Here is a 19182-nt window from a genome sequence, read left to right on the forward strand (position 1 = left end):
TCTGGTCGTAGTGTCCTGGGTGGGACTGGATTGCTTTCTCCCATGGAAGACACGGGTATGGATGGGCTGTGGGCTTGTGGCTCACTGGGACCCCAAAGCAGACGACACAGCTCCACTCCAGGCCTCGTGGGCACACAGTCACAATATTGAGATTCGGCACCGCCTCAGCCCCAGGCTGCTGTGACCATAGGTCGCAGAGATGGTCTGAGCACCCCGGGTTTCTGGCTCTGTTGCTAATATACTTTCCTCCGTCGCAGCCCCTCAGTTTCCTCATCTGAGGAGTGAGTGCAGTGGGGGAAGACAGGTTCCTTCTAGGACTAATGCTTTATGAGCTTAGGGGTCCACGCTGAGCCTCATTTAACCATCAGGAAACAGAAGACCTGCCCTCAGTTTGCGGTGAAGATAAGTAAATGTCCCGGTGCTTTTTTGCGGAAATAAGCACATTGGAATTGGGTAAGAAGAGTGAGTTCTCTGTCAGTGCACTGATCTTTTATTGCCCTTACACATCGGGAAGACATGGCAGGCCTGTCCCCAACCACCATTTCCTGAGCCCACCCCCATTTTCGCCAGAGATCCAGGAGTTTCCACAGGAGCCGTGAGGGCCAGTGCAGCCCCCACCCAGGCCTCTTGTCATAACTGCTGCCTGCTGGTCCCTCCCCACCCAGCCCAGGATACACACTGGTACACACACATCCGACAGCAGGAAGGGGGCTTCTCCATCTTCCCTCCAGGCTCCTGGCACATAGGGCTGACATCTGGTTGTACCTGAGACACAGGTTCCCTTGTAAGTGAACTGAGTCCACCTGTACCCTCCCATGTCCTGATGGCTGCCCCTGGACCAAGGGCCAGGGCTTAGCCTCTGACTGGGGTCCTCAGTGTCACAGTGGTCTGGAGTACATACCTGGCCGTCCCCAGGGAGCCAGCCTGGTCACTGAGGCACTGCAGGAGAGAAGGAGGCTATGCCAGAAAGCCAGTACCCAGCTGGACACAACGGGGTCAGTGCCCTTGCAGCCAGAGCAGCTGCTCGGACCAGGACGGCAGAGCAAAGCCCAGGGTCCCCATTGCTGCCCTTCTCTCTCCACCTCCCAGACCCTGGGCCAGCGAGTTCCTCACCTCGCACCTCCAGGCGGCACTCACACTGCGCCTCGCCCTGTAAGTTGGTGGCCCTGCAGACATAGACACCCCCATCAAAGGGGCAGGGCTTTCTAATCTCCAAGGTCAACACTCCCTGCTTGCTGAACATGCGGAAGCGGGCATCTTGTCCCAGGTCCAGGCCATTCTTGAACCAGGAAATCTTGGGCTATAAATGAGGGAGGGAAACCATCCAGGTTGAGAGGGGCCTGGCAGGAACCCAGGGAAACTGGCATTTGTGTTTCTCCTCCGGGGTCTCCCACTGGAATCCCAAACTATGCCCAAGGTGTGCGTGGAGGTGGAGCCAACAGTGAGTACTGAGGCCCTGTTTAGAGAGAGGAACCTGGTCCAGATACCCCAGGGTGGAAAGAAGGCAGGGGACATAGGCTGCGGAGAGGACTGCTGGCGGTTACGGCCTAAAGCCCTGCCCCCGGGTCAGCCTGTACCAGGGCCTGAGGTTCCCTACCTTGGGGCTACCCCGGACGGCACAGCAGAGGATAGTGGTGTAACCTGCGATGACTGAGCGGTTCACCAGGGGGCGGGTGAAGCGTGGGGCCTCGGAGAAATCCAGGGCTTTGTAGTTGGGTGGCTCATATGTGACGCCTGTTGGTGATAGGACTTGGAACCAAGAGGGCCACACCAAGCCAGGTTCCCCTCCCTGTTCCCACTGCTTCCCTGCCCTAGCAACCCCCCACCCCAGCGTGAGAGTAAGGGTACAGCACCTGGTCTGGGGATAAAGACAGGCTCCTTGGTGGTGGCAGCTCTGTCACTAGGACCAACCATGTTATGGCTGAAGACCCGGAAGTAGTAGCCATTGCCAATAATGAGCTCCGACACAACACAGTGGGTGCGACGGTAGTGCTCCAGGACGGTGAACCACTCCTGGGGGGTGTGAGGGCCATGAGGGATCCACGGGGGCCAAGCCCTCCCCGCCGCCAGGGGCCTCTCTTCAACACCCTTGGCATCTCCACTCCTCTTGTGGAGGGAATGGGATCGGCAGAGGAGGGGTGAGGTGAGCCCATGGAGAGGGCCGCTGGACCCAGGTATGCCGGGCCTTGGGAAGGTTATGTGGGGGGCCCGGGACCTCAGGCTCACCATGGTCTTCTTGTCAGCTTTCTGCACTGTGTAACCCCAGATCTCTGTGTTGCCATCATCTTGGGGTGGCTTCCACTCCAGAGCCACATTAAAACCCCAAGCCTCGGTGACCCGGATATCCTGGGGAGAACTTGGCTTGTCTGCAGGAGACAGACCCACCCAGATCAGCCTCCTGATACTGCCTGAGTCAGAGCAGAGGGACACCAGGCTCCAGGGGCCCCTCAGCCCTGCCAGCCAGGACCTGGCCTGCCACCTTCTGCAAGGGCTCTGGTCTTGGCCCTGGGCCCTGGCAACCCAGCTAAGGGATAGGAAAGTAGTGGACACAGAGGGAGGCCCCAGGGCCACGCACCAACAATCTGCAGGACCAGCGTGGCCTTGTCCTCCATGTTCTCAATGCGCACCGTCACCTGGTAAGTGCCTGAGTGGGCCCGGCGAGCAGCACGGATGAACAGAATGGTGTCCGTGGGGCTGTTGCGGATGGTCACCTCCTCACCTGCCAGTGGTTGCCCCTCTTTGGTCCAGGTCACCTGAGGCCGGGGCTTGCCCTGAGGGGAGGGACAGCTCAACCCTGGGCCTGGCTCTCCCCAGGAGCCAGCCAGCATCCTGGCCTCTGAGGCCTCAGGGTCTGGTCAGCCCCGAGACATTCCCATCCGCGGGGTGTCAACAACACACCGGAGCCTCTCCCCTTGGGGACGGGGAAGGGGCCAGCCCCACCTGGAAAGGAATGAGGAGGTTCACAGGCTCTCCAGCCTTCCTCTGGATGGTCTGGCGCAGGTGTCTAGGCAGCTGGAGCCGTGGCCGTTCTGTGGGCACAGAGTGGGTGGCCAAGCGAGGGGCCACCACAGCCCCAGCCCTGAGGAGCTCCACAGCGCCATCGTGTCTTTAGGCAGCGCCCTGCCCTTCCTTCAGCTCCCCCTAACCCACACGCCTCTAGCCCGCCCGGCACCAAATGGTTTACAGAGCTCCTGCTTCCACTGGAGCCTCTCCACACTGCTGCAAGAGGCAGGAATCAGAGAGGAGAAGCAACTTGTTTGAGGTCACACAGCTAGGAAGCCATGGCCAGGATGTACACCTACATAATAGACGTCCTGCACTGTTCCCACCCCAGTTTGCTGCCTCTTTCCAGCTTAGAGAACCAACGACTGTCCCTTTGTTGGGACAAGGAACCAAGGAAGGGAAAGTGGATCCCAGATGGACCAACATGACCTTGAGTGGCGTCACTGCTCGGACCTGATGACAAAGACGATAACCTACCTGTTGGAGCTGAGAGACTCGCAGAACAGAGCTTGGAGACTATGGCCTGTATTTTCCCTGTTCCAGAACTGGGGGGGCTGACGTAGAAAAACTTGTGCCCTGAGCCTAGGGTGTGGGTGAAGGGTCTACCAGACTGTCCCCACCTGCACTGGACACCACCTTGGGAGTGAGTGGCGGGTTTTGGGACTGTGTGTGAGGGGCACTCACGCAGTATCTCCTGCACCGTCACAGGCTCCTGGGTGGTGACCGGGCCTCCAGGCCCTGCCACGTTGTGTGCCCGCACTCGGAAGAGCAGCCGGGCCCCCGTGGGCAGGTCCTTCACCACCATCGACGTGCGCTCCATCAGCCCCTGCAGGGCGGCCACCCACTCCGAGCCTAGGGGTGGGGACGGGGGAGGCAAGGCCACAGGCCGCGTAGGCATCAACGCCCCATCCGCTCTGCCCACCCCTCTGATGGCTGTTGGGCCCAGCAGGTGACAGGTGCTAGCCTGGGGGCGGAAGGGCGGTGCTCCGGGCCCAGGGCACTCACAGCCCTCCTGGCAGTACTCCACACTGTAGCCGTCCAGGCCTCCTGCTCCCACGCGCTCTGGGGGCCGCCACTTGAGGGAGACCGTGGTGTCAGAGACGTCCTCCACTGCCAGGTGGGTGGGTTCGCTGGGGGGACCTGGGCAAAGGAGAGGTCAGAGAGGCGTCTGAGCGAGCCTGGGCAAGCTGGAGGTCCACGACCCAGACCCTCGGCTGCCCGCTGGTCACATGGGGAGGACTTCCCCTTCCGCTGGCTCTGAAGCACTGGAAGGAATGTTTCGGTTCCATTAAAAGACACGTCTCCAGACGGGGTTAAAAACAAACAGCAACAGCAAAGACAAAAGAGGGGCTCGAATAGGAAAAGATGTCCCAGACAGCACAGAGACGCTTACAGGGAGCCCTGTCAGTGGTGTAGGAAATGCTATAATGGTAATTTTAATAAAAAAATTATTCTACAACATGAGAATTTCCTGGCGCTGTATGATTAGGCGAGTTGACTAAGATGAGCAAACCAAAAGTCAGTCCTTAAAAAGAGAGGCCTGGCCCCTTCTCCCCACAGGCACCCCCTGCTGCCTGCCGTCTCCCCAGGCTGTGCCCCTCTCCCTGGGCTCAGGGGTTCCCGTGCCTGCTGCTTCCACAGACAACTGCCCCCCCAGACTCACACAGCCCGATGGGGGCAGGTGTCCCTCGAGAGCCCTGCCACACCCTCAGCATCTGTTCTTCCCTCTCAGGCCCCATTGTACAGATGAAGAGACCGAGGCTTCCAGGAGAGATGACTCCAGACGGCCTCTTGGGGACGATGGAGCTGGCTCTGCAAACCACGTCTCTGATTCTTGGTCCAGGACGCCACACAGACAGATGCCCCCGAATCTCTGGTACCCACTACCCTTGCCCCATCCCACCTATGAAAAACCCTGGGTTGAAGGGAGTGGGGAACAGGGGACAATTATCACTTATTGAGCACCTGCTGTATGCCAGATGCCCTGCCTGCGTTATCTCATTTCATCCTAACAGCTCTATAAAGTAGGTAGTGTTGTTATCCCCACTTTGCAGACTTGGAAAGTGAGGCTCAACAAGTAAACCAGGGGTCAGGGTGGTGCGAATCTCAGCTCCACCCCCTACCATCTGGGTCATCTCAACCAGGTCATTTAACTTCTTCGAGCCTGTTTCCTCATCTGTGAAATGAGGCAGATTATCCCCAGTTGAGGATCAACGGAGTCTGTGGACGTAAATGTCTAGTGTGCCAGCCGCCCTCAGAGCAGCTGCTGTTACTGGGGCCCCTTGGCCAGGGACGGCGCGGGTGGCAGTGCCAGGCCAGACAGGCTCACCGATAGGCATGAAGGGCTGGGAGGCAGGGCTGGGCCTGGACATGCCAATGGCATTGACTGCGTAGACGCGCATCTCGTACACCACGCCCTCGATCATGCGCCGCGCCTCGTGGCTCAGTTCCCGCAGCAGATCGAAGTTCAGCCGCATCCACCGGTAGCTCTTCTTCTTCTTGCGCTCCAGGATGTAGCCTGGCACGCGGGAGGTGGGAGCTCCGGTCTGCGGCCCAGACACCCCCGCCCCCTGCCCTCGCTCTGTCCCCTGTGCCCTGGGCTCACCCAGGACTGGCTGCCCGCCATCATAGGCAGGTGGCTCCCACTGCACTGTGCAGGAGTCCTCGCCCACGTTGCTGATCTTGGGGGCCGCAGGGGCATCTGGTACGTCTGGAGGGGATGGGGTGGGCCCGCATCAGCCCTGCCCGGCTCAGGCCCTGGACAACGTTGCTCGTCTCCTCGCCACCCCCACAGCCAAAGCAATCTTCTAGAATGCATTTCTGATCACGTCACCAGCCTGCAAGCAGCTGTTTACGGCTCCCCACATTCACCATGTCCTAGGTCCAGTCCTCTCCGTCCTCCCAACCTCACACGGTCCTCCGCTTACACAGAGTTGTTTTATTCATTCTCCATATCCCAAAGGCCCTCACCCCTCCATGCCTTTGCACACACTGTTTCCTCTGCCTGGGATGCCTTCCCCACCGTCTTCTCAGCCTCCTAAAGGCTTCACCCCTAGGCACAAGGGATGGCTCCATGCTCAGTGCTCCCACGGCACTAGCTCATGCACAGCGGGGTCACAGAAATCTGCTAGATGTGTCTGCTTCCATCGCCCCCTAAAGCAGGGCTCCTTGCAGGCAGAAAAACCCATCCTATTGTCCAGCTCAGACAGCGTGCCCTGTGATGTTTGTTGAGTGACTGAATGAGTGAATGGATGGGCCCTCCCTGGAGTTGCCCCTCTGTGTTCTTTGTCTTGGACCTGGCCAGCCTCACCGATGACCTTGACTGTGAGGTTGACCTGGTCCTCGCCTACAGGGTTCTTCACCGTGACGGTGTAGACGCCCTCGTCTTCCTTCTCTGCCCCCTCAACCGTGAAGATGCTTCGGTCCTTGGTGGTCTCCACACGGACCCGGCCCTCGGTCTCACACAGCAGCTGGGAGGGAGGGGGAGTTGGGGCGGGACTCAAGTCAGACCCCAGAGGCCCCCACAGCCTCTGCAACAGCCAAATGGCCTGAGATGGGAATGGAGCTCAGTACAGGGTCCATGGGGGGCACACAGCCTGAGGGAAAACCGCGCCCATGTAAGCATCTTATTCAAAACCCTTTATGTAGCACCCGCCATGGGCAGGGCACCAGGGCAAGGGACTTAGACTCTGCCTCTAGCTTTGTCATGGAACCTCGGGCAATCGCCTGTCCTTTCTGTGCCTCAGTTTCCCCGTCTGCTGAATGAGAATAGCACGACCACAGAGAGCTGTTGTAAGGATCCAGCAAGACCCCAGGTGGGCAGGCCTTCAGGAGAACCAACATCCCGGGCAGCCACACTTACCAAAAAGTGCCGGGGAAACCCACTCCCTAGTCGGGAGGAAACGCAAAGTCAAGGTCAGCTCAGGATGAAGGGAGCCAGGGAGCAGCCCAGTCATGAGAGCTTCCTGGCAATGTCGAGGGGGTCAACACCCTCGTGGGGGGCCTGTCAGTTACCTGTTCTGCAGCGCACCTGCCTGAGATGTGAGGGCCCCATGGGGACCCTGCCTGGGGCAGGAACACACCTGGACAGGTGTGGTACCTCCATGGAGACCTCGCCCAGGAGTGGACACCAGGTGGGTAGAAAAAGACAAAAGACAAAGAAGCCATGTCCTGACTTCAGCCTCACTCACCTTCTTGTCAAACACCCACTCGTCGCTGGCACCTGCATCCTCTGGGGCATCGGGGGCTGGCCTGGCGGGGGCCTTATTCCCCTGGGAACAGAACAGAAGGGAAGTAGCGGGGAGAGGGGCTGACTCAGCCCGAAGGGCCCCTCTGTCTCTCCTTCCACGCCCCCTCCCCCACTGCCCACCTTGCCCTGGTGTCCCGGCCGCAGCCAGCTGCGGGTGTGCACGTTGGGGGGGGTGTGGAGCAGGTCCCAGCACTTTTCAGCTGGTCCCGCACACGCATTTTACAGGTGGAGAAACTGAGGAGGGACCCGCAGTACCTGTGTGATGGCCTTCTGCCAGATCACAGTGGGAGCAGGGTCCCCAGAGATAGGGACGTCCAGGCGCAGCTTATTCCCAGCCACAACCACGATGGTATCTGGCTTGCGGCCGGGGCAGTCCAGGTGGATCTTGGGAGGTTCTGGGGGGAGATGAAGGAGGGGGAAGCTGGGAAGAGCACAGGTCACTGGGGAGGGGGCCACTAGGGGACCCATGCCCCCGGTTGTTGGTTTTTATTTGTAAAATTTTATCGACGTATAGTTTACACATGGTAAAACGCACAGATGTGAGCATAGTCTGATGAATTTTGACAAATGCATACAGCTGTGTAACCACTGAGCCAGTCAAGAGTGAGAACATTTCCATCACCCCAAGAAGTTCTCTGGGAGGTTTTTGATATTCAGGTCACCTAGCATAGCACCTTGCAAACTGTGCTTGGGGGCACACCAATGTCCTTCCAGAAACAAATATATCAGGGACCCACCCTGGGTTAAACACAGTGAAGCATTTCTTTACTGTGGGGTTTTTCAGAGCTTTCACATGTTAATGCACCTTCTGAGTCAACAAGAGGTGGATCCAGTGTTCAAGTGTCTCCCAAACTGATTTCACCATAGAGCCCTTTAAAAATGGGTTAATGACGCTAAGCGAACCCAGTTCGGGAAGCACTGAGCCCAGAGCATGCCTCAGCCTGGACTGTTCTCCTGAAGTTAGAGTCCTAAAATGTTTGACTAAAATTTAATCTAAAAGCAGGAGTGATACTTCCACAAGAAAAGACGTAATAATAAAACTTCCCATCTGTGACACCATTTGACAGCTCTGACACGTCACCTCATCTTTGTAACCATGCTGGGGAGGAGGCACTGTCAGGACCCTCATTTTAGAGATGAGGAAACTGAGGCTCAGAGCGATTATAACTGGCCCACGGTCGTGAGTGGCACAGCCGGAGCTGGGCCTCAGGGCCCCCTCCGTGACCCTGCTCCTCCCTGTCTGTGAGTGAGGGGACACACGGCTGTGGTGGGGTGCGGGGAGGTGGGCAGAGCCTAGGCGGCACGTAGGGCCAGAGACTCACCCTGCCTGGGGACGAAGTCAATCTTGACCTCTGCAAGAGAAGGAAGAGCAAGTGACACCGGGGCCAAGGCAGGGCCCAGTGACAGGGACTCCTGGCCCTGCCATCCCTACCCACCCCGCCCGGCGCAGGCTCACCCATGAAGCGGAGCTTGGCGGACAGGTTGCAGGCAAAGCCCTCGGGCACAAAGCTGTAGTCAGCCTCGTCGGCAGGCGTGACGTCGTCAATGGTCAGTTTGTGGACCCTGCAGGGCAACCGTGGCTCAGGCGACCCCAATGGCCCCACAACCAAGGGGCCCTCACCTTGTCCCGGCTCGGTGGTGTTCCAGTTTTTAAAAATGTTTTGTTTTCCAATTTTCCAGCTCCCTTGCATGTTTTCAGAAGTAGGCAGTATAGAAGCGATTTCTAGCCCAAAGCGTCCCCCTGGCTGGGCTCTCGGAGGCTGGACGGGGGCCGGGGCTCACTAATCTCTGTGAACTCGGGCCCGGCACGGCCGGCCCAGATGCTCGGGGTGAGCAAGAGGGTGGGAGAGAGAGCACAAGGGCCTCCTGGGTCCGCCTGCCCTGCCCTGGTCACGGGCTGGGTGGGGGCGGGGGGATCCTGCCCTGTCTGTCTGTCTCCCTGCTCCTCTCTGTCTCTGTAGCGTCGTCCTTCTCTGTCCCCGATGGACTCCCCTTCTCTGCAGGTTTCTCTCTCGCGATGTATCTCTGTCTCTTTACAACTATTTTTCTCTTTCCCTTTGTCTTTCTCTTTCTCTCTCTTTCTCCCTCTGTTCGTGACTATCTAAGTCTCTGTCCTGTCTCTGTGTCTGTCTTTCTGTCTGCCTGTCTCTGTCTATTTGTCTCTCTCTGTCTCTTTCTCTCTCTGTGTGTTTCTGCCTCTGTCTCTCCGTGTGTCTCCGTCTCAGTCTCTGCCTGCCCCGCACACTCACCGCCCGATGTGGGACACCTTTATGCGGCTGTCGGGCACCAGCTCCTTCCCGTTCTTCAGCCACACGCCCCGCACGTTCTCATCCGACACCTCGCACTTGAACACGGCCTGGTCCTTGGCGCCCACCGTCAAGTCGGCGATGCTCTGGTACACCTCCAGCTTTTTCTCTGGGGGCAGGGCAGAGCCAGTGAGCCCGGGAGGGTGTGTGGGTGTGGGCGTGAGTCCCTGTGGAGAGCACGTGGGCTCGTGGGCGGCAGCGGGCTCATCTGGGCACGTGTGGGCACGTGAAAACACGTGTGCCTGTGTGTGATGTGTGTGTGCAGCGTACACAGGGAACCCCAAAGGTCGAGAGAACAGGGAACACTTACCAGGCCCATCTGACCCTCCACACCCTCTGGAGTGGTCACCTCAGCACCCTCATTGTTTTTTTTTTTTTTTGAGACAGTGTCTTTCTGTTGCCCGGGCTGGAGTGCCGTGGCGTCAACATAGCTCCCAGCAACCTCAAACTCCTGGGCTCAAGCGATTCTCCTGCCTCAGCCTCCCGAGTAGCTGGGACTACCGGCACACGCCACAACGCCTGGCTAATTTTTCTCTTTTTTTTTTTTTCAGAGACAGGGTCTCACTCCTGCTCATGCTGATCTCCAACTCCTGACCTCAAGCAATCCTCCCACCTCAGCCTCCCAGAGTGCTAGGATTACAGGCGTGAGCCACCCTGTGCCCGGCCTAGCACCCTCATTTTGGAGATGAGAAAGGGAAGGCTCTGGGTGTCAAAGTGACTTGCCCAAGGTCACTTGCCCAAGGTCACACAGGCCTGACCCCTCGACGTGGCTGCGCAGGGCTGGGGTCGAGCCCCCACCCCCGCCCCTGGGCCTCACCCTGCACGATGAGCTCGGCCAGTGCCTGGCCCCCGCTGGTGTGCAGGGCGTAGTGCCCCGCGTCCTCCAGCGTCGCCTCGTTGATGATCAGGTGGTGTCTCCGCCCATCCTTCTTGAACCGGTATTTGAAGGTCTCCTCCCGGGTCAGCTCCACCCCATCCTTCAGCCTGGCGGGGTGGGTGGGCAGCAAGCGCTGAGGCCTCCTCTGGGCAGATGCCCCCAGCCCTGCCCACCCCCGTGCCTGTGGCACTCACCATTTGACCTGGGCCCCCTCCTCAGACACTTCGCAGTCAAACTCCACCCGCTGTCCCACCATCACCAGCTGGTCCTCCAAGGGGCGCGTGATCAGCACGGGGGGCTCTGTTCAGGCAGGGAGAGCGTGAGCCCCCCGCGCCTAGCCCCTCCCCTCCCCGGGCCCCGGGGTTCCGGGCCTGGGCCCACCTTTGACGAAGAGCTCCGTGCTGCACTTCTCGCCGCCTACCACGCACTGGTAGGCCGCGTCGTCCGCCAGCGAGCACTGGCTGATGGTCAGGGTGCGCTTGGCGCCCACGGACTCGAAGATGTACCTGGGCGGGGAGGTGGCAGGAGAGCCGTGGACAGACCTGCCCCAGTGCAGCCCCCGTGCCCCCCACCCCGAGCCGTCCAGGGGCACTTACTTGCTGTGGAGCAGACGGGGCCATTGGGGCGTTCCCGACGGAGGCAGCGAGGCCGAGAGGACAGGAGAGAGGGAGACAGGCAGAAGCAGGAAGATGGGAAATGCGACCCGGAGAGAGGAGTGGGGAGACACAGAGAGACGGGGACCCAGAGCCAGAGCCACGTGTGGGGAGAGAGAGGCGGGGAGGTGAGATGGCAGGAGCAGCCCTCTCCAGAGGGGTCTCCCACCCCCTCAGGGTCCCGGGGCCCTTCCCCGCCTTGGCGCACCTGCCGCTCATCTGGATCTCCTGTCCATTCTTAAGCCACTTGACCTCGGCGTCAGGGTCAGCCAGCTCCACAGTCAGCCGGATCTTGTGGCCTTTGCTCACCTGGTAGGCCGGCTCCAGCTTCTTCTGAAAGACTGAGCACCAGCCCTCAGCCCCCGGCCACCACTGCCCAGCCCGCGACCTTATCCCCAGGGCTGTGGCAGGGCCCGTTCTCCCCGCCCCTCCGAGCCTTCTGCCTCCGCCTCTCTCTATGTCTCCCTTGTGTCTCTGTTTCCTTATCTCTATCTAAATATCTGTCCTTGTCTGTCTCTCTGCCTTTGTCCTTCTGTCTTCCTTGGGGTACTCTCTATGCACTTAAGTCAGGGGTAGGGTTAGGGGCTTCCAGAAAGATGGAAGCTGTAGGAGAACCAGGGATGGGAAAAATGTACCTTCTCTTCCTCTGTTTTTGTTTGTTTCTTTGTTTGAGACAGGGTGGAGTGCAGTGGCCTCACAATAGCTTGCTGCAACCTCAAACTCCTGGGCTCAAGTGATCCTCCTGCCTCAGCCTCCCAAGGAGCTGGAACTACTGGCACCTGCCACTACACCTGACTAATTTTTATATTTTTTGTAGAGATGGGGTCTCGCTGTGTTGCCCAGGCTGGTCTGAAACTCCTGGCCTTATGCGATCCTCCTGCCTCAGCCTCCCAAAGTGCTAGGATTACAGGCAGAAGCCACTGCACCCAGCCTCTTTTTACTATTATTACTCTCACTCCTACTGTGAGATGTTCCCCCCCCCAGTGGCTCCGTCTGCCTCACCCAGCCTCCATCGGCTCCTCCTCAGTCACCTGCAGGCCTTTGCTTGATGTCCTCTGGGCCCAAAAGTTCGAGGGTTAATGCAGTGGAACACTTGCAGCATCAAGGGAATTCCTGACTTAAATGGGGGCCCCGGGCAGGTCAGCCATGGGGCAATGGGGGCCTGGTGAGGGTGGGTCTGCTGGGGGTGGGGTAGAGGGCCAGGGAGCCTGAGGGAGGTCGGCAGGGAGGGACTAACTCTTTTCCCCTTCCATGTGAGTGCGTGTGTTCCCTGTGTATGTTTTGGGAGGGGCTCGTCTTCCCTGCCTCTGCACGGAAGCTGACCCATCCACATTTAGGGGGCGCTCGCTGTGTGCCGGGCACCGTGCTGGACTCTGAGGATACGGCGGTGAGCAAGCAGTAAGGCCGCTGCTCTCCCTGGCTCACAGCCGCCCTTGTCGACACCTCGATGGGGAAGGGCTAGCCTGGGCCCTCTTTTTTTGTTTTCCTGTGAGGAAGACTGACTAGGCTCTTCTCTTTTCCCCACGTGTGGCTCTCTGGGCTTAAGCTGGCCTCTTCCCTCGTCCTTTGGGCGTGGGAAGGTTAACTGGGCTTCGTTTCAGAGGACGGAGGGAAAGAAGGCGTAGCCTGATCTTTGCTTGGTAAGGAGGGCTAACCTGTGCTCTGTCCTTTTCCCTGAGGTTGTCTCTGGGCTAACCTTGCTCTTCTCCTCTCCCGTCTGTGTGGGACGGGGCTAACGTGGGCACTCCTTTTGATTCCTATGCGAGGGGTGATTAACATGGCTCTTCTTTCCTGTGTGTCTCTGGGCTAAACGGGACTCCTCTTTGTCCACGTATGCGGACACAGCGGGCTAACCCGTGCCCTCTCCTGGCCCACGCGGGGGCAGGGCCCACCTGTGCTCTTCTTCTCGTCGCGCTTCATGCCCTTCAGCCTCTTGAGCATGCCGCGCAGGTCGGTGACGCCGTGCTGGAAGGCGATGCGCTCGTACTCCGACGGCGGCGCCTGCCGCAGGATCTCCCACACGTCCTCCTCGGCCGGTGCCTCCAGCTTCGAGTCCCTGTGTCCCGCAGTCCGGTGGAGAGGCCTCAGGGGATACCCTGTGGCCAGGGGCAGGACTGCAGCACCCCCTTCCCTGGGATGGGGCTTCCTGGGCCCCGGACTGAGGAGCTGTGGCCGCCCTGCCCCTCTTCTCCTGCCTTTCTGGTGGGGCGGCTTTAGCTGGCATGACCCCCGGGCCAGGTGTAGAGGCCAAGGCAGCTTAAGGGGCGCTGGGGCTAGGGAGGGGTTCCTGGCTAAGTAGGGGGTGACCGGGATGTTGGACGATATTGGGTACTCACCGCGGGGTCCGGAAACTGCTGCTCCAGGTGGGGCAGAAAGGGCAGCGACACATTAGTGGTCTGGGCACCCCCCCATTGAAGACCTGGGACCCCACCTGTGGGCCTTCCTCTCCTCCCTCCTCCCGCCCAGGCACCCCCTGCATGTACAGGGCGCCCACGATGCGCCAGAGGCACTGCGTAGGCCCCCTGTGTGCGCTGCCGCTTCTTCGTCCTCCTGATCCCCGACAGACAGGTGGGTATCAGGAGATCCCCAGGCTCAGGGACTCGCCCCGGTCAGCGGGAGCCTCACCCTGGTCTGTCCGAGTCTCTCCCCAAACCCTGGCAGGGACGGGCACAGGATCCCAAAAGGGTGAGCTCTGCACCCGCCAGCACCCTGCGGCCCCCAGCACTCAGACCCCGTTTCCCACTCTCTGGGCCGCAGCAGCATGAGCCATATGGGGGTGGGGTGAGAGGGCGGGAGAGGACAGAACGCAAGTCCTCTCCGTCCTCTGCTTGGGCTAGACTGGGTGGACAATTCCTGCGGCTCTGGGGACCCTCTCTCAGCTCTTCTGGGTCCCTGGAGTCTACTGAGGTGAGCTATTGCAGACTCAAGTGTGGGGTGGCCTAGGGGGACACTGAGAATGACAGTTCACAGGACGTAATGTCTGCAGAGCCCTTTCGCTCCTCCCCGCACTGAGATCACCACTTAACAGACACACCGGCTCAGAGAGGGTGACCCGCTCAGTGACTTGCCGAGGGTCACGCAGCTGGAAGATCGCAGTGCTGGGATTGAAACCGTGTCTCACCACCCACCCCAGGAGCTGCCACCCAGGCACTCACCTCTTCTTCAGCAGTGAGCTAAAGTCCAGAATCCCGGTGTCCTCGTGGCTGTCGCTGTGGAGAGGGACCCCCAGTGAGGCTGCAGTGGAGGCACCAGAGAGGCCTGGGAGCAGGACGGGGTGTGGGGTGGAGCGGGAGGAAGAGACACCGGCCAGACGGGGCTCCCGCCTCCCTCAGAGCCCTGGAGGTCTGGGTGTGGTGCAGGAGGGGGCTGCGGAAGGGGTACCTGATCCGCCGACCGCCTCCGGCCACGCTCCTGTGGGGTAGACTCGGTTTCCTCACCTGCCCAGGGCAGTTTGCTCGCCCCCATCCCCCACTGACTTCAGCCCCCACCCCACATCCCCCCCAGCCCTGACCCCCAGGGGCCTCAGGCTCCAGCACGGGCCTCCCCCAGGCCCCGAGGAGAGACGGCCACTCACGTGCGGCGGAAAGCTTCTCGGAGGTCCAGCTCTCCGGGGCCAATGGCCTCTGGGTTCAAAGAGGGGGAGGAGGCAGGGAAGGGGGCTTCAGAGCGGGCCATGGGAGAAGCCTTGCCCTGGGGTCTCTCAGCACCTGCAGACTGCTCATCCATGGCCCTTGAGGGTGGGCGTCTGCCCCAGGATCCCACCTTCTCTGCCTTTCCAGGGGTCAGGCACCGGGGAAGTGGGGCAGTTTATGGACCCCAGTCCCTTACAGGCGGTTGGTCTCCCACTCGTCTCTCAACTCACCCTCCACCTGTCCCCCAGCCATTCAGATGCTGCCGGGCTCTGTGCCAGGAGCCAGGGACACCAAGATGATGAGACATGGTCCCACCCAGATGAGATCTGGACTCCCTCATGAGGCCTCCCCCAACCCTGGAAGCCTCCATTGACTTCCGTCCCCACCTTGTGCACACAGTGTTGGGCACGTGGTCAGCACTGATGTCTGGCCAGACTAGGCATGCTCTCTCGTGTCGGGAAATGGGGGCAGGTGTTGGGGATGAGGACCCACGGGGAGGCCGAGCCCAAGACAAACACCAGGGCCCTCCTCACCATGGACGATGAGGTTGAAATTACAGCTGTCAAATTTGTCCTTGGTAGACACCTCGCAGCGGTAGCCGCCAGCGAAGGTGGCCTGGGCATCGGTGATGTGCAGCTCAAACAGGTAGACCTGTGTGTGAGGTGCGGGGGGTGTCAGGGGAGACCAGGGGCCAAGAGGCAAGGCTCTTCACGCATAAAGGAGACTGGGAGTGGCAAATACCTATCAACCTCACCCTCCTGGTTTAGTTAACCCACAGAGATTTTGTATAGTGAAAGGAGCCCCTTCTCAAGACCCAAGACTGCCATCTGCTGGCACAAGATCATGATAAAATACAAATCTGTGGTGGTTGCAAGGCAAATGGCATCTACACAAGATAAGGCGCTTTTGTGCAGTGCACAGCCTGCACAGCTGAACACAGTGGCCCTGACCTGCTAGAGGTCCCTTGTCTGGCCCAGGACTGTAGAAGGTTGGGAAAAGCAGAGGCTGGAAGTTGAAGCGCAAGGGGACTTAAGGCTTAAGGTTCTAGGCCTGGCCCTGAGTGACCTTGGAGCAGCCACTTAACCTCTCAAGCTTTGGTTTCCTCCTCCGTATAATGAGGAATTTTTGGTTCTGGTCGATCCCTGAGGGTCCCTTGAGGTCTGACACCTGCCCATCCAGGGGCTTTACAATCTCGCTAGCCGAGGCCCTCATGCTTCATGGTGTCTCCCAGCCCTCCTGAGCTCCTGGGCCCCCCAAGCCTTATTAAGGCCCCCTTGAGACTATCACATCCTCCAAGTTCCCAGAGTCCCCCAGAGCCCTCCCTGGAGGCTCACCGTGCTCCCTGGCCCCTACCTGCTTTCCCGTCTCCCCGTGCCCCTTCCTTGCACCTCCTGCGTGCCCCTGATCTCATGGTGCCCCCTTGCCGCCCTGTGCCCCATGCTGTCCATGTCCCCTCTCCATGTGTCCCCACTGCCCCGGATGGACCCACCTTGCTGGCCCGGTCATAGCTGTCATGCAGCTGCAGGTGCTGGCCCACCTTGCTGCTCAGGTCCACCCACTTGCCCTTGAACCACTTGACCACGGGAGGTTTCAGGAGGCTGGCCCCAGCCACGCGGGCTGAGAAGGTGATGCTGCCGCCTGCAGGAGAGGGGTGACAGGCTGGGCTTGGGGGGTGCCCTGCTTGCTGACCTCCTTCCCACCCCAACCCCAGGGCACGGCAGCCCACACTCACCCACGGTCACCTCGCCATCTTGCGGCCGCATCACGAAGAGGCCGATGGGGTCCTCAGGGGCTCCCGGGCACCCAGGCACAGGGCCGCTGGGGGCTGCCGAGCTTGACCCTGTGAGCAGAGAGGCCTTGGAGACCCGCCTGGGACATCCCCTACCTATGGACCCTGTCCCTCCCTGCCCAGCCCCTCTCACCTTCGGGACTTGGGGAGCTTCCTTCCAGTTCAGTGGCTGGAGCCAGGGCTTCTCCAGGGGCTCCAGTGGCCTCAGCAGGGGCAGGGGCTGGGGCTGGCATGGGCTCTGCCTTCTCTGGAGGGGATCAGGTGGGGGTCGTGGTACAGCCTCTAACCAGAGACCTGGCCTGCACTCACCACGTCTCTCCTGAGTGTCAGCCCCGTGAACCCACAGCCTGCAAGCAAACTCTCGCTGCCACGCCTGTCCTCCTACTGCCAGGCCACTCTCAGGGGTGGCCCATGCTGAGCCAGGAGACCAGCCTGCATCTCACCTCCTCACCGTCACAGGCCACCTGTGCCAACGTCCTGGTGCGTGTGCCCCAAACAGCTCTGGGTCCACCTCTGCTCTGCTGCCCCAGGCTCCAGCTTCAGGCCAGCCCCCAGGCTGGGCTGGGCTCCCCGTCGCCCACACCTCCTGGGGCTTCCCTGCCAGCACACACAGCCCGCCAAGCTGCCATCTGTGTGTGGGTTGTCTCCCCGGAGAGGTCTCCAATGGGAGGGTGGGGTTGTGCCTTGCTCATCTCTGAATTTTCCCACCTCCACAATGGCTCGAACAAGCCAGGGAGGCACACGGGGACACTCAGAGAGGTCGTGTACAGAAAGGGGGAGGGCATTCCTGGCGGAGGGCACGGCCAAAGCAAGGGCAAGAAAGTGTGAAAACACCTCCCGTGCCCGGAGCGGATGGAGAGGTGGCTGGGCTGCCCCTTCGCCCAGAAGCCCAGACCTCAGGGAAGGCTGACCAGGATCTTACCTGCCTCTATGACCTTGAGGTCAAACTTGACCTTGGAGGAGCCTGCGATGACTGCATAGGAGCCCTGGTCGGCAGGGCCCACGTCCCTCACTGTCAGCGTGTGCCGTGTGCCCTCGGCTGCCAGGCTGTACTTGTCGCTGGCTCCAATGTCATTGCCCCCCCGCTGCCAGCGCACCTTCACTCCTGCCCGCTCTGTCTGGGCCTCGAACACGGCGGGGCTGCCTGCGGCCACCTCCATGGACCGCGGCTTCTTGCTGAAAGCTGAGACTGGAGGGCCACGTGGAGGCTGCAGCGGGCCCCAGCTGGACCGCGCACCCGCCCTGGCAGCCCCTCTTATTAAATCCTGTGATAAGCACTTTCCACGCGCCACCTCTGGAAACACTCCGGCAGCGCTGCGAGGTGGGCGCGGTTATTACGTCCAGTTCTCAGAGGAGGACACTGAGGCTAAGTGTCTTGTCTGAGGTCACACAGCCAGTAGGCAGGAGAGCCAGGGCTGTGGTCCTAACCTCCACACAAGACTTCTGTTAGGCGTGTCCCCTGGTTAGTCCACCCTCCCTTCCTGGGGTACCAGTGATGAGCCCAGCCTCCCTGCCCCCCACCATGGGGGCCCCTGGCAGGGCGCAGGTACTCTACCAACTTGGAATGTGGCTAAATTTGTCCAAGGGCCTCAGGCTGAGAATCAGCAACTGAGATAAAGCTGGCCGGGGAGGTGGTTGGGGGATGGGGCCTGGATCCCTGCCCTGGACAACCTCGGTAAGGGCACAGCCCAGGACCAGGCGCCCCCGGGCCGTGATTCTCTCTGCCCTTGGCCGAGGCTCAGGGACCTCTTGACTGTTCTCTCCCAGAGAAGAGGGGCTGTGTCACCCTCAACATGGGGGCCACACCACTACAGCCCCACAAAACAGACGATATTCCACAGCTGGAACCCATCCAACCCTCCCTGAGCAGGCCCAGAGAGCGACAGAACTCGCCCGGGGCACTCAGTGAGCTTGGCTCAAGTCTGGAGTAAACCCAGGCTCCCGTCTGCATGAACCCTGCTGCAGGAGAGGGGGTGTGGGGGGGGAAGGGGTTCCTCTGTGTTCTGAGAATGGGGTGATGGCCCTGGGCACTTCCTGCCTTGGCTCTGTCCCCTCTGAGTGCCCTCTGACCCTGAGTTACCCTCACTCTCATCAGAGCGATGGGAAAAAGAAACTGAGAATCAAAAAAGGACCCAGTAGGACCACACCCCTGTCCTGGGGCTCAGAGGCCCTGTCCTCACCAGCCGCCTCAAGAACTCCCTCCTAACCCTCCCTCCAATTGTAGACACCCCCCAACCCCATACTCAGACCCAGACACGGGCCTGGAGCTACCTGGCTTCTTTCCTGGCTCGGGCATCTTGAGAGAAGTCACACCGAGTATCAAGCAGGCACAGGGCACCCAAAGAGAGACTGAGCGGGGTCCTGTCCATCCCACTATATATGGGGACCTCCCCCCTTCCCAGGCTCTGCTTATCTGCCTCCTGCCCGCCACCTGCTAAATATAGACAAATTCCAGAGAGCTGAGGTCTCTCCAGGGAGAAGGTAGGGACTTATTGTCCCTGGCTGGCTCCTGTCCCTGCCCCCTGCCCCCAGCTTTCCTCCCCAACCCTTGGTGAGCCTCAGGGGTACCCCAAGTCCTGCCTGTATGTCTGTCTGATAGCAAATTGTGTGATGGGAGTGTGCTAGGCCCATAGCCCTTAGACTAACGGATCGAGAGCACCCCTGCAGGCAGTG

The 19182-nt window shown here is 60.2% G+C and overlaps 1 protein-coding gene across 1 annotated transcript; it reads right to left on the bottom strand.

Annotated features, from left to right (window-relative positions):
- Positions 1–467: 467 nt before the first annotated feature.
- Positions 468–18854, bottom strand: MYBPC3 (myosin binding protein C, cardiac). Its single transcript, XM_012645120.1, has 35 exons — positions 18781–18854; positions 17432–17698; positions 16643–16756; positions 16453–16560; positions 16210–16358; positions 15254–15371; positions 14663–14711; positions 14470–14499; positions 14244–14297; positions 13832–13834; positions 13425–13442; positions 12981–13144; positions 11297–11429; positions 11032–11034; positions 10817–10941; positions 10630–10735; positions 10376–10542; positions 9502–9667; positions 8709–8815; positions 8575–8604; positions 7508–7647; positions 7194–7274; positions 6314–6473; positions 5609–5713; positions 5333–5521; positions 4009–4143; positions 3688–3855; positions 2941–3029; positions 2576–2771; positions 2227–2366; positions 1854–2013; positions 1598–1734; positions 1114–1300; positions 902–939; positions 468–765 (listed from the first exon to the last, which is right to left on the bottom strand). Exons 1-34 carry the CDS (start codon positions 18803–18805, stop codon positions 929–931), a joined length of 3834 nt encoding a protein of 1277 aa, XP_012500574.1. The 5' UTR covers positions 18806–18854; the 3' UTR covers positions 468–765; positions 902–928.
- Positions 18855–19182: the final 328 nt, after the last annotated feature.

Source organism: Propithecus coquereli, unplaced genomic scaffold, assembly GCF_000956105.1.
Source record: "Propithecus coquereli isolate 6110/MARCELLA unplaced genomic scaffold, Pcoq_1.0 Scaffold227, whole genome shotgun sequence".
NCBI classification, from domain to species: domain Eukaryota; kingdom Metazoa; phylum Chordata; class Mammalia; order Primates; family Indriidae; genus Propithecus; species Propithecus coquereli.

Excerpts from the sequence above, each read along its gene's own strand:
- MYBPC3 (XM_012645120.1), bottom strand. The coding sequence starts at position 18,805 with ATGCCCGAGCCAGGAAAGAAGCCAG. Across the intron at positions 7,275-7,507 it reads GGCAGAAGGCCATCACACAG|GGGAATAAGGCCCCCGCCAG; the intron begins GTACTGCGGGTC and ends TTCTGTTCCCAG. Across the intron at positions 3,856-4,008 it reads GGAGTACTGCCAGGAGGGCT|GCTCGGAGTGGGTGGCCGCC; the intron begins GTGAGTGCCCTG and ends CCCCACCCCTAG.